This window comes from Pagrus major, chromosome 5 (genome assembly GCF_040436345.1).
Source record: "Pagrus major chromosome 5, Pma_NU_1.0".
In the NCBI taxonomy this organism is placed as follows: Eukaryota; Metazoa; Chordata; class Actinopteri; order Spariformes; family Sparidae; genus Pagrus; species Pagrus major.
In genome coordinates this window covers 4,622,170-4,636,955 of record NC_133219.1, presented here as the reverse complement: position 1 = coordinate 4,636,955, position 14,786 = coordinate 4,622,170, and the positions used below count along the sequence as shown (strand labels likewise).

Sequence of the window (14,786 nt, the reverse complement as noted above, 5' to 3'; positions counted from 1 at the left end):
CTCACACACCTGAGCAGCCTGTCTGCTGGTCTGCAGAGGTCCACAATGGCCATAGCAGAGGCCCACAGATCCTTGTCCTCAACACAGGCAGTACTTAAGAAGTACAAAACCAGGTATGTTTATTTAGGCTGCCATAAAATATACTTACCTTAAGAGAATTAAGAGAAATGACTGTGTAAAAAGAGAGATAGATAGATAGATAGATAGAGAGAGTTTTTTTGTAAAGATAAATTCTGAAATAATGATCATTATGATTATTTTCAGACAAGGGCCCATGATGAAAGCCACAATTGCCAACAGCAACAACTATCAGGGAATTTCACTGACCATTGGTGACAGCAAGATCCTTGTCAGCTCAAAGGAGAAAATGCTTGCCAGGCTAGTTGAGAGTATGACAGACAGGTTCCAGGATGCCAGTGTAGGGGTCCTGTGTGCCACTAAGCTGGTCAGCTTCACTAACTGGCCAGAGTCAGAAGATGCAGAGGCAGGTTAGTTTCAGGTTCATGATCATATTTTGGTAGTTTGAGAATTAAAACAGCATTAGGTTTTTTCTAATGTAATGTGTACAATTATTCTAATCTAGATTTTGGTGAACGTGAACTGGAACTCCTGGTGGACCACTTCAAGCCTGTCCTTGAGACCGCTGGAATCGATGTTGAAAGGATCTCTGACCAGTGGACTGTCCTGAAGGCACTGATGTACCAAGAGCCCCAGTCCCTACAGAAGATGTCGTGGTTCAGTGTTAACAGGAGCCATAAGCATTCCTGCCCTGATTTGCTGGCACTGGTTGACCTGGTCCTGTCCTTTCCTGCCTCCACAGCAGAATGTGAAAGAGGTTTTAATACCATGAAACATTCTTGTTGATCTTGTTTTAACTCCTGTTGACAAATACATTCATCAATATATTAAAAATAATTACGCTTCAACTTTGCTCTGGCCTCTTCTTTAAGTTTGTATTCAACATAATACTTTATCTCAATGAAATGTATGGTAATGAATGGTTATGTAACACAAAAAGGCAATTTATTATTTTGGCCGGTAAAAAATATGCTTGGCCGGTGGATTTTTTCATCTACCAGTCCACTTGGCTGGTGAGTCAAAAAGTTAATTTCGGACCCTGGACACGCATAATCTATAGAATCATAAAGGCCACGCATCATCTGGACAATATCACCGCAGCTGAACCACCAATCACTATAGCCAAAATGACGCACAATCTGGCCACTGCTATTAAACCAGCAGCTCCAAACCCCACAACACTGTCACTGATAGACGGCGATGCCAGACAGTGGGCACACACCACCACAATTATCCTCTGGGACCACTATGAGGATTGTATGCAGAATGACATTCAAATTTTGATCCAGCAGAACTTTGAAATAGCCTCAGCTTGGGCCAGACGGCACTTCGGCCGCCGCATTAAACAAGAGACACTTGACAGCACATATGCTATATTGCTGCAGAGACCCTCGGACCAACATCCGGACACTGACTGAGCCCAGTGTCCACCTGCGCCACTGGCGGTGCGCACCACCACCAGACCAGCAACAGCGGGACCTCCCGCACAGACTGTAAAGCGTCCTGTGACTGTACACACCAGCAGCCAGACGTCAGATGATCCGCCACCGGAGCCCACGAGCGAACGTCCCACCACAACACGGACGGAACCGCAACCAGCGTCGCCGCCAATGACACACCGGCTCACTGTCACGGGAGAGGTACATGCTCCACCGAGACCCTACCAGCGTCAGACTACCACAGCAGCACCATCCGTGCAGCCCACAACCTCCACAGCCACCATGACGCAACAGAGAGGAGATCAGCCACTGGACCCACAGCAGATCACAGAGGGGACCTCACCCCCATCCACCTCTCCTGCCTTCTCTTTTTCCTTCCCCTCTCCTCCTCCCCCTCCTCCCCTCTCGCCCCTTGACTCTCCCTTCTCCAACCTGCTCTCCTTCCCATCCGCCCCCCCTCCACAGACTCTGCCAAAAGAACAGAGAGCCGCACGGGTCCCAAGACAGGCATCTCACCTCCCCACCAATCCAGCTTCCACTCCATCAGCCTGAAAAGGCACAGGAGAGGGAGGAAGATCTACTGATTGACATCTCCACAGGAGGAGAGCCTGTCACTTTGAGCCGGATGGTGACGGCCACCACAACACCTGACAACCAACAGCCACAAGGGGGACTTCTCCCCAGGATTTCACACAAGTCACGTGAGTCAGTCCAGAGCAGACTACAATTTGACCTACACGCAGACCTACATCTACACGCAGACCTACTAGACACATCAACACTACCAATAAGAGCAAAGACTGGTGTCTCACAGCCAGAAAAAAAATGGCTCATCATAGGTGACTAACATAGCCAGATTCCCTCCCTTCCAACAACCAGAACTACAAATTGAAAGTTTCCCAGGAGCCACTTTCCGACATGCAGAGGTCATCCTCGGAAAAACTGAGATGTCCGACACAGTACAAAAACTAATCTTATCCTTTGGTTTGAACAACAGGGCACAAAAAGTCAACCAGACTAGTACTACTATCAAACAATTACAGAGGGCGGTGAGGACTCTCCCTCACCAGGAACAGGACAATTTGAGACGCCTCAATGGCTACATCACCGCCAACCACCACTTCATTCCAGCATTGGCCAGGGGGTCCTTCACCACCGAGAAGGACGGCATCCACTGGTCCCACTCGACGGCCAAACAGATCCTGAATCACTGGCTGCAACATTTAAAATAGGCATCCCTGTGAATGCTGTCACTCATATGGGGTACAAAAATGTCATCTACCTGTGCAATAAATTTACCTTAACTGCAGCACAGCTTGCTCTGCTGAGTAGGGGTCTCAACTTCATTCCCACTAAAAGGCAGCAACAAAAACATGAGAACAAATTAGATGGGACATTCAACAATATCACAGGAGATTAAAATTGGCTACCTATTTCGAACACAAACCGGACTCCGAGCGTCCACCTTTCACTCCCAAATCAGACTGGGTCCCTCCCACGGGCAAACTGCCTCCTGAACTTACTACTGCCATTGATGCTGACATTCAGCACTTACAAACAAAATTCAAAATTGGCTGGGTCAAACAGAACCTCACCAGTGTAGAATTTGAGGCCCTCTTCTCACTGGGCAACAACAGGAACATCATTATCAAACCAGCAGATAAAGGCAGTGCAGTGGTGTTCATGGATAGAGAACAGTAACTGTGGGAGGGATATAGACAATTAAATGATAAAACTTATTACTCCAAATTGACCAAACCCATTTATAAAGACACAATTCCAATCATAGATAAAATTATTCAATCATTATATAGTAAAAAATTCATTAATATTAAACAAAAGGCCTACCTTATGGGAGACACTGAACCCAGGCCCAGAATATTTTACATGCTGCCCAAGATACACAAAGACCCCTCTAAGTGGAGCAAACCTGGTGAAATCCCTCCAGGGAGGCCAATTGTGTCCGACTGCAGCAGTTAAACATATTTCACTGCTGAATTCATTGATTTCTATCTGAACCCTCTCAACGAGGCATGCCAGCTACATTAAAGATACATATTTCATAGTCATATTTTCATCAGACAAATCCAAATTCCTGTAAATTATTTTTTATTCACAATGGACATAGTTTGTATACAAACATTGACATCAAAGTGTGAGGCCTGGACTAAAATGAGGACTCAGATGCAGAGAATATCACGTACAAGCACACTTTATTGATTTCAGATCCTCTTTGAAGAGTGACAAACAATTGGGCTATGAAAAGCTCACTTAATAAACTAAGTCCTGGCAAGATAACTAACGGAAGATAAACTTCCTAATAAGGGAAATCTCCAATAAAAGGGAGAGACAAAAAACACACTAGATTCAGGGAAGACCCTAAAACATAAATCGCTCCCGAAGGAGGAAAACAAAAACTAGACTAAAAATCAAAACGCTCCCGAAGGAGGAAAACAAAAGGCTAGAGTACAAATCAAAGCACTCCCGAAGGAGGAAAAACAAAAACTACTGATCAAAGGGACAAAAGAAAAGGCTCACCTAAACAGGAGGCACTACAACTATCTAATACTAATTAAACACAAAATTGCTCCAAAAGGGAGGACAGAAAACAGTTTACAAAATAACACAAAACAGAACGCTGAGCTAGAAAACTTTAACAAACGAAAAATCACTCTCAAAGGAGGAAACAGAAAACAACTTACGTGGCGTAGCAAAACTCTTGGCAAAATCGACTATGGCTGTGGTTAAAGGCTTGGGTGCACGGACAAGGACGAAACACTTTGGCACAAGACAAAGGGGAGACGCAGACTATAAGCACATGAGGGTAATGGGGAACAGGTGGAAACAATCAGGGATCAGGTGAGACAATCAGACCGGTGGCACATGAGGAAGGGCAAGTGACCTGAAACGAGAGGAGAGTTTCAAAATAAAACAGGAAGTTACGAGACAAAAACCCAAGACAAGACAAACCTCACCGCGGTGTGACACAAAGAAGGCATTCAGGCCATAAAAAACATTTTTCTAAAATACCCGGACATTAAGAGACCAGACAAAGAACTCTTACAATTATTACAAATTAACCTTAAAAGAAATGATTTTGAATTCAATGGAGAGTTCTTTTTACAAATTAAAGGCACAGCCATGGGCAAAAAATTCGCACCAGCCTATGCCAATATTTTCATGGCTGAATGGGAAACATCAGCCTTGGCCTCCTGCTCCAAAAAACCTCTACACTATTTCAGATTTCTGGATGATATTTGGGGCATTTGGACCCACTCGAGAGAGGATTTTGATGCATTTCTACTCACTCTTGGCAGCCACAACCCGTCTATTGGCGTTAAATCCAGCCTCAGCTCCTCCTCTGTGGACTTCCTGGACACAACCACATTTAAGGGACCAAATTTTGAAAAAAGCCTCAAACTTGACATTAAAGTATTTTTCAAGGAGACAGACACGCATGCTCTCCTATAGAAGTCAAGTTTTCACCCTAAACATACTTATGCAGGCCTAGTTAAATCACAACTATTAAGATTTCACAGAATATGCACAAGGCAGGAGGACTTTAAAGAAGCCACCAAACTGCTGTTCTCAGCTTTAGCCACTAGAGGCTACTCTAGGACCTTTTTACGAAGGATGCTCAATACATTTCAACAGACCAAGCCAGTGGTGGTCAGCTCCCTGCTTCCTTTAATCACCACTTATTCTCCATCTACTGTACAGTTGGTTAGAAGTATCAAAAACAATTTCAACAAATTTGTGGAGAAATCTCAAATTTTAAAAGACCATAGATAATTGCGGCCTACAGAAAAAACAAAAATTTACAAGACATTTTAATTAATGCCAAAATTAAGACCTGCACTGACTCCAGACCTAAATGGCATGGAGAGTTTTTTCAGCACTGACCCTGGGTGCGCAACCAGCACAATAACAACGTCTTTAAGACCTACAATCATGGGAATGTCCACCTGAAAAACTGTGTATACCTAATTCAATGCAAACAATGTGGTATACAGTATGTTGGAGAAACGGGCAATACAATGCTGGTACGATTTACACAACACAGGTACACCATTTCTAAAAAGAAAAACACACACACTCTTTTGGTCAAACATTTCCTACAACATAAGGTGGTCCACAGCCCAGAGAAGAAATGCTATTTCTAGTGACGTTCGGCGTCAACATTCAATTTTCCCTTTCCTAACCCTAACCCTTTTGGGGGAAAGCGGGGAACATAGGACCCTTTTTTAGAAAAAGGCCAGGACCCTTTTTCTAAAAAAGGGTCTTATGTTCCCCGGTCACAAACACAGCGGGGAACATAGGACCCTTTGGGTGAACAGTGGGGAACATGTTCCCCGGTCACATACAAAGCGGGGAACATGGGACCCGGGGAACATAGGGATGATCCCAAAATAGCCACCAACACCCGTCTCTGCAGTGTCCACTTTACCCCCGATAGTTACAGCAAAGTTCACCAGGTAAAGTCTGGATTTCTGAAGAGTCCGTTGACGCTGGTCAGTGGGGCCGAACCGACCCTCTCCGTCCCCGGCTTGCATCCTCCCATCCCGCCGACAGCAAATGCCACCATGACGGCCAGCGGCATTATGTGCCCGCCACCGACCCTCTCCGTCCCGCCGACAGCAGGTGCTCTCATCTCCGCGACAGGTGTCGTGCCAAAAAGTGATCGTCTGCCAGAATCTGATTTGTGGCCGCGGGAGCGCGCACAGCAGCCCGTTGAGCGGTAGCGCTATTAAACGTCTGCTTTTCTTTGGATTAAACGGTCATAATGTGCATATACACACACACTTACCACACATTATCACAACTGTGGCCAAAAGAAGTGTAGTTTGTAGCGAACTAAGGCATGGCAATTACGTGATAGACACGTCTCTACAGTATGTTTGATTTAACAGCCAGAGCACTATATATCAGAGTTTACGCCACACAGTGACGCCTCCTTTGTTAAGCTTTCCTCCGAGTCCAAGTTACAACGTGTTTTCAATAAAGTAATGGTCACTTTTGCAATGATCCTTGTGACTCTGCATTGTTTTTTACCTGATCTGGGCCCTATAGTATTTGCTTCCCATGTTTGGATGTGTTTTGTGCCTAATATTGTTTATGCCTAAAATACAGTTTTCACCTGCCAAAAATTGATTGGAGCCCAAATGGTGATTTCTGCCTAAAAATGACTTGATCTCATTCAAGAGCTTCATAATATAAATTCTAAGGCTCACAGGACAGTGTGGAACTCCTTTAAAGGACCATTACAACACAAAATGTGCTTTTTCACCTGCCAAAAATTGATTGGAGGCCAAATGCAGTTACTGAATGGTGATTTCTGGCTAAAAATGACTTGATCTCATCCAAGAGCTTCATAAAATAGACACTAAAGCTCACAGGACCACGTGGAACTCTTTTAAAGGACCATTACAACACAAAATGTGCCTTTTCACCTGCCAAAAATTGATTGGAGGCCAAATGCAGTTACTGAATGGTGATTTCTGGCTAAAAATGACTTGATCTCATCCAAGAGCTTCATAAAATAGACACTAAAGCTCACAGGACCACGTGGAACTCTTTTAAAGGACCATTACAACACAAAATGTGCTTTTTCACCTGCCAAAAATTGATTGGAGGCCAAATGCAGTTACTGAATGGTGATTTCTGCCTAAAAATGACTTTATCTCATCCAAGAGCTTCATAATATAAACCCTCGAGCTCACAGGACCATGTGGAACTCTTTTAAAGGACCATTACAACACAAAATGTGCTTTTTCACCTGCCAAAAATTGATTGGAGGCCAAATGCAGTTACTGAATGGTGATTTCTGCCTAAAAATGACTTGATCTCATTCAAGAGCTTCATAATATAAACCCTCGAGCTCACAGGACCATGTGGAACTCTTTTAAAGGACCATTACAACACAAAATGTGCTTTTTCACCTGCCAAAAATTGATTGGAGGCCAAATGCAGTTACTGAATGGTGATTTCTGCCTAAAAATGACTTTATCTCAGTCAAGAGCTTCATAATATAAACCCTAGAGCTCACAGGTCAGTGTGGAACTCTTTTAAAGGACCATTACAACACAAAATGTGCCTTTTCACCTGCCAAAAATTGATTGGAGGCCAAATGCAGTTACTGAATGGTGATTTCTGCCTAAAAATGACTTGATCTCATCCAAGAGCTTCATAATATAAACCCTCGAGCTCACAGGACCATGTGGAACTCTTTTAAAGGACCATTACAACACAAAATGTGCTTTTTCACCTGCCAAAAATTGATTGGAGGCCAAATGCAGTTACTGAATGGTGATTTCTGCCTAAAAATGACTTGATCTCATCCAAGAGCTTCATAAAATAGACACTAAAGCTCACAGGACCATGTGGAACTCCTTTAAAGGACCATTACAACACAAAATGTGCTTTTTCACTTGCCAAAAATTGATTGGAGGCCAAATGCAGTTACTGAATGGTGATTTCTGCCTAAAAATGACTTGATCTCATCCAAGAGCTTCATAATATAAACCCTCGAGCTCACAGGACCATGTGGAACTCTTTTAAAGGACCATTACAACACAAAATGTGCTTTTTCACCTGCCAAAAATTGATTGGAGGCCAAATGCAGTTACTGAATGGTGATTTCTGCCTAAAAATGACTTTATCTCAGTCAAGAGCTTCATAATATAAACCCTAGAGCTCACAGGTCAGTGTGGAACTCTTTTAAAGGACCATTACAACACAAAATGTGCCTTTTCACCTGCCAAAAATTGATTGGAGGCCAAATGCAGTTACTGAATGGTGATTTCTGGCTAAAAATGACTTGATCTCATTCAAGAGCTTCATAATATAGACACTAAAGCTCACAGGGCCATGTGGAACTCCTTTAAAGGACCATTACAACACAAAATGTGCTTTTTCACCTGCCAAAAATTGATTGGAGGCCAAATGCAGTTACTGAATGGTGATTTCTGGCTAAAAATGACTTGATCTCATTCAAGAGCTTCATAATATAAACCCTCGAGCTCACAGGACCATGTGGAACTCTTTTAAAGGACCATTACAACACAAAATGTGCTTTTTCACCTGCCAAAAATTGATTGGAGGCCAAATGCAGTTACTGAATGGTGATTTCTGCCTAAAAATGACTTGATCTCATCCAAGAGCTTCATAAAATAGACACTAAAGCTCACAGGACCATGTGGAACTCCTTTAAAGGACCATTACAACACAAAATGTGCTTTTTCACTTGCCAAAAATTGATTGGAGGCCAAATGCAGTTACTGAATGGTGATTTCTGCCTAAAAATGACTTGATCTCATTCAAGAGCTTCATAATATAAACCCTCGAGCTCACAGGACCATGTGGAACTCCTTTAAAGGACCATTACAACACAAAATGTGCTTTTTCACTTGCCAAAAATTGATTGGAGGCCAAATGCAGTTACTGAATGGTGATTTCTGGCTAAAAATGACTTGATCTCATCCAAGAGCTTCATAAAATAGACACTAAAGCTCACAGGACCATGTGGAACTCCTTTAAAGGACCATTACAACACAAAATGTGCTTTTTCACCTGCCAAAAATTGATTGGAGGCCAAATGCAGTTACTGAATGGTGATTTCTGCCTAAAAATGACTTGATCTCATTCAAATCTGATACTTAAAATCATCTGAAGAATGTCTTCAATAAAACAATATTCCTACCCTATGACCATAGAAACAGCATCTTAAAATAAGTAAGCCACTCCAAACATGTCATCACAAAATATTATTATTTTTTACATACATATACATACTTAGGCTACATACATTAACTATGAACTATGAACTGTCATTAAATGTCTTAACAGCATGCTACAAAAATACTACTATATACATTAGACAATAAAAAATATAACAAAATTCAACTATATACAATTGGGGTTACCAGCCAGTAGCTACCCTTGCTACTGGCATGCTGCACAAACAAATGTCTTCTTTTTTCCTCTGCCTGGCTTCTTTGTACATGTGCTATGGTACCACCGTGGGCACATGTCACAGCCAATCTGAAATTATTAGACATTTACAATATTAAACACTAAAATGTTTTTTGCTTTGTGTATTCATTTTCTCATGAAATTTGAAATGATGTTTAGCCAAAAAAAACAAAAAAAGCTTAAGAAGGACAAAGAAAACATAAGCAGTTACCCAATTGGTGTCCCCATCCAGCTCCCCACAGATGTGACAGAGGTTTGACAAGTCATCTGCAAAAACATGGAATAAACATAATTTTCTTAACTATGAGTAATGTTTGTCAGAGCAAATGAGCCTAATATATCTTAATTTTAAAATGTAAGAAAAAAGAATAACCTGTGTTCTCATGAAGAGAGACTGCAATGCCCTCTCTTATATGGTTGACACCTGTAGTGGAGTTGTCAAACTGCAAGGGCAGTCCACCCAAGATGCACTCAGCAAACTGTGAATAAAAGATGCAAGAATGTATTTATCATGGGAAGGAACAGTAATCCTAAAATAATTATTTGAATTTCATTGAACTGTACAATGCCCAACATCAACATTAGCTTTAATCTTTGTGTAATTTTAATTAATTAAAGCAACCCATGCATGTAAAATTTGACTGCCTTTGCATCCATGCATGGTTATTAAACATGTTTTTGTGTAACATCAAACACTTAAGGCAAAGTTCAGAGTTTATAACATCTAATCAATGATGGAGTTAATGTGAGTTGTACACAACTTTCAGACGTCTCTAGTAAATGTTTCTAGATTGACTACATCAAATCATCAATAGCCATGTGCACATTATCAATTAAACTTGCTATTTTGATGACCCAAGAGGTTTTGCTGCTTGTGATTAAACATTCAAATTCTTATAGTATGCTTAATCATACTGTATACCTTCAATGCATAGGCCCCACAGGACGTTGCATCATTTTGGATTGGGTGGGGCATGGTCTCACATGCCCATCTTGAGGGATTTAGCCCCCTGTGTCTCATGAATGATCTAAAAGACAAATACATATCATATGTAGTAAAAATTGGTGCAACGTTACTTGAAAAGTCATTTAATACAATGAACATTTTAAATGTCCATTGCATCACTGTCATTTAAAATTTGATAACACCAAAATATGCAAAGTTTCTTACAGTTTCAAACCACATTTTTATTGGAATACAGCACTGTGTCGCAAGTAAAATGTATTTATGTCTACTTCACTCTTATACACAGATTTTACTTTGCTGTCTATGATTTTTAACCTAATGTACTTAAAGTGTCAAAGAAGAATTCACACTAATTTACCTTGTAACATTCTTGCAGTGATTGACTGATGTTTTCTTTTCACCCAGTGGATCCAGAAAAAGAGTTTTTTTCTCTGCTGGCAAGATCACCTAAATATAGAGTTAAAAATTAATAAATATACTGTAAGAGTAGCGTTAAAGTTCTTCATCAATACTATGCAGACTGCATATTCACCATGTACACACACACACACACACACACACACACACACACACACACACACACACACAAAATTACCACCAGCATCCAGTGATGACCCTCGTTTACGATACCCACGATGAAATTGTATAGCAGTGGGTCAATCTGCAAGATAACATAAGAAATCAAAAAATTCTGGTGATTATACAGTAGCATATTTTGGTGTATTAATTATTGCAATAACATGAGATAATATTGTTTATTACCTTAACTTTGGGTTTCTGTCCCTCCCAAATGCGGGTGATTTCAAATGAGTCCAATACAAACGCCTTGTCTGTGTTCTCATCATTATATTTTTTGACAAGCAGGGTCAGATATGCATTGATAACCTGTAATTTAAAAAGAAAATGTTCAAAACATATTTTGCATGTCAAAAAAATAATTAAAAATGACTGTGCCTAACTTAAAGGTATGCTCAATACAGAAACCATTTCAAAAGAAAAAAAAACTCCTCACCTCACTTTCAAACTCCCTTTGTGGCCCAGTGTTGTAAATATCCCCAAAGAAGATTTTATATGGGCCAATTTTGGAAAAGAGGACATAATCCCTCTTCCCCTCCCATGCGTCTTTCACATCTATAAAAGTAAGTTTTAAAGTTGTAGAATTACATTCTGTGAGGACTTATAAAATACACTTGAGATACAAAATAAATTTGCTCAAATGCTAAGCTTATTGAATAACATGTTTTTGTACACAAAAATGTTGTTTTTCTATTCATGATATAGGCTATTAAGGGTGTAATACATTACAATTGTTTAAATTTGGATTACTCTGATGTGTATTCGACTTCCAGGCTATTTCAAGTTTTCTGATGGAAAATATTCAGCAGAACTTTTAACTCATCACTAAATTCACAATTTATGTCTGTATTTTACTGTCATCTTTATTTGCGAAATCCTCTGAGTTGTTATGACTGATTATAAATATTTAGCAGACCGGAGCCCACCCATAAAATTTTCACCCTGAACATTTAAAACTGCAAGTGAAGTTAATAAAAGTGAATACATTTATCAAAAAGGTGCTTGCTGAGGAGTTTGTGGATGTGAGGCAGGCAGCTAACCTGAAAGGGCAGAGGCCCTTTGCCCTGAGGAGGTTGTGGTGGGTGGGACAGCCGATGAGGAGGAGGTGGGTGGAACAGCAGAGGATGAGGTGGGTGGGACAGCAGAGGGGGTGGTGGGTGGAGCAGCAGAGGTGGAGGTGGTGGATGGGACAGCCGAGGAGGGGGTGGTGGGTGGAGCAGCAGAGGAGGAGGTAGTGGGTGGAACAGTAGAGGAGGAGGTGGTGGATGGGACAGCCGAGGTGGAGGTGGTGGATGGGACAGCCGAGGAGGGGGTGGTGGGTGGAGCAGCAGAGGAGGAGGTAGTGGGTGGAACAGTAGAGGAGGAGGTGGTGGATGGGACAGCCGAGGTGGAGGTGGTGGATGGGACAGCCGAGGAGGGGGTGTTGGGTGGAGCAGCAGAGGAGGAGGTGGTGGGTGGAACAGTAGAGGAGGAGGTGGTGGATGGGACAGCCGAGGTGGAGGTGGTGGATGGGACAGCCGAGGAGGGGGTGGTGGGTGGAGCAGCAGAGGAGGAGGTGGTGGGTGGAACAGTAGAGGAGGAGGTGGTGGATGGGACAGCCGAGGTGGAGGTGGTGGATGGGACAGCCGAGGAGGGGGTGGTGGATGGGACAGCCGAGGAGGGGGTGGTGGGTGGAGCAGCAGAGGAGGAGGTGGTGGGTGGAACAGTAGAGGAGGAGGTGGTGGATGGGACAGCCGAGGTGGAGGTGGTGGATGGGACAGCCGAGGAGGGGGTGGTGGATGGGACAGCCGAGGAGGGGGTGGTGGGTGGAGCAGCAGAGGAGGAGGTGGTGGATGGGACAGCCGAGGAGGGGGTGGTGGGTGGAGTTTGTGGGGAACTCTTGGTTTTTCCTCTGTAAAAACAACCAAGTGATCTGTATTTATTTTAGGTACAGTCACTCCATGGCTGTCCAGGAGGTCCACACTTTTCCCTTGTATGGCCACAATCGTGTAGGGTCCAAGGTAAGTGGGGTCCAATTTACCCCCTTTCCTCTGCTGGCTCCTCACGTTCTTCCTCATAACTTTCATCCCCACCTTTAACTGAGGAGTGGGTTTTTTGCCTTTTGTTTTTTTTTGAGGTTTAGTGTTTTGAATGGCACTCTGAAGTGCATCATCCAGTTTGAGGATGCCCTCTGTAACCTCCTCAACAGAGAGGTTGTCCTCAACACTGCTATCCACCTATAAAAATGTTACATGCCATATTTATTTATTTACCAATGAATTCCCATCCCATCTTAATTGATAACTAAATGCAATGTGTTACAGACCACAATGGCAAAGCAGAGAGAGCAAGCAAGGAGACAGCAACAGAGACAGAATAGCGGAGAGGAGAGAGGACACAGGAAAGTAAGCCAGGGCAGAAAGTTGAATCGGTGGAGTGAGGACAGGATGAAGGGAGCAATAGAAGAGTACAAGGAGATTGTTGAGGCTGGTGGGATCCCAAAACTGAGGCTATTGGCTAGGGCCTGGAATGTCCCTAAGTCAACTCTTCAGCGCAGAGTCAAAGGAACAGGCCATCACAAACACACAATTGGGAGAAATCCAATAATTTCTTCCAGTGATGAGGCAGAGCTAGCAGACATGATAGTAGTCCTTGGGAGGCGGGGGTTTCCCCTACGGATGCAAGACATACAAAAGCTTGCATTCCAGTTTGCCAAAAAAAAGGGGTTAAAAGGCTTTAGTACAGTGAGTGACATGGCTGGCTATGGCTGGTTCAGGGGATTCATGCGGAGGAACTCACATCTGGGGATCAGAAAACCAGAAGGCCTCTCTGCGACAAGGGCAGCAGGGTTCAACCCAACTGTCGTCATGGACTGGTTTACTAAGTTCCAAAACATGATCAAGACCCTGGGATTAGAAGACACACCCTCCCATATCTGGAACTGCGATGAAACTGGGCTGCAGGACCACTTCCTCTCCACGAAGGTAGTGGCTGAAGTTGGAGCTCCCTGTTTTGAAGTGACTGGTGGGGAGAAGGGGGAGACAACCACTTGCCTGGCTAGCCTGAATGCTGTTGGTGGGTATGGACCCACTATGATTATTTTCAAGGGGAAACGTATAAAGGCAGAGTGGCTCCTGGGGTCCCCAGCCAACACAATAGTGAAAATGTCTGATAATGGGTGGATCAACACTGAACTTTTCTTGGAGTGGGGCAAGCAGTTTCTGCTGCATCTCCCAAAAGGTGACCCACGACCCCATGTGTTGCTAGTAGACGGGCACAGCTCCCACATTTATAATTTGGACTTTTTGAAATTAATGAAAGACAACAATGTCTTTGTTTTTAGCTTGCCCCCCCACACAACTCATTATCTGCAGCCAGCAGATAGGGCACTGTTTAAGAGCCTGAAACATCATTGGAGACAGGAAGGGAGGCTCATCACCAGGGAAAGTGGTGGCAGAAGGCTGGACAGGGCATTGTTTATGCCACTGTTTGCAAAGGCATGGGCAAAATCAGCGACACCATCAAATGCCCAGGCTGGCTTCCGAGGCAGTGGCATTTTCCCTTTTAATCCAGGACAGATCAAGAATAGCTTGTTTGCTCCTAGTCTAACAACAGAAAGACCCCTCCAGCAGACTGAAGAGCACCATGGAGAAGATGCAGTGCACCCCGCATCACCAACCCCTCACTGTTTTGGCCTACATGTAAGGCATGTTATGGTGCAGACCTCCCCTCATCCACTGCATGACGCCGTTCAACCTGAAATCATACCAACACAT

General features: G+C 43.1%; 1 protein-coding gene across 1 annotated transcript; it reads right to left on the bottom strand.

The window, feature by feature from the left end:
• Positions 1–9,265: 9,265 nt before the first annotated feature.
• LOC140995421 (sentrin-specific protease 2-like) lies at positions 9,266–13,097 on the bottom strand. Its single transcript, XM_073465410.1, has 8 exons — positions 12,963–13,097; positions 11,218–11,340; positions 11,051–11,116; positions 10,814–10,902; positions 10,411–10,516; positions 9,862–9,967; positions 9,700–9,755; positions 9,266–9,557 (listed from the first exon to the last, which is right to left on the bottom strand). Exons 1-8 carry the CDS (start codon positions 13,095–13,097, stop codon positions 9,459–9,461), a joined length of 780 nt encoding a protein of 259 aa, XP_073321511.1. The 3' UTR covers positions 9,266–9,458.
• Between the last annotated feature and the right edge of the window lie 1,689 nt (positions 13,098–14,786).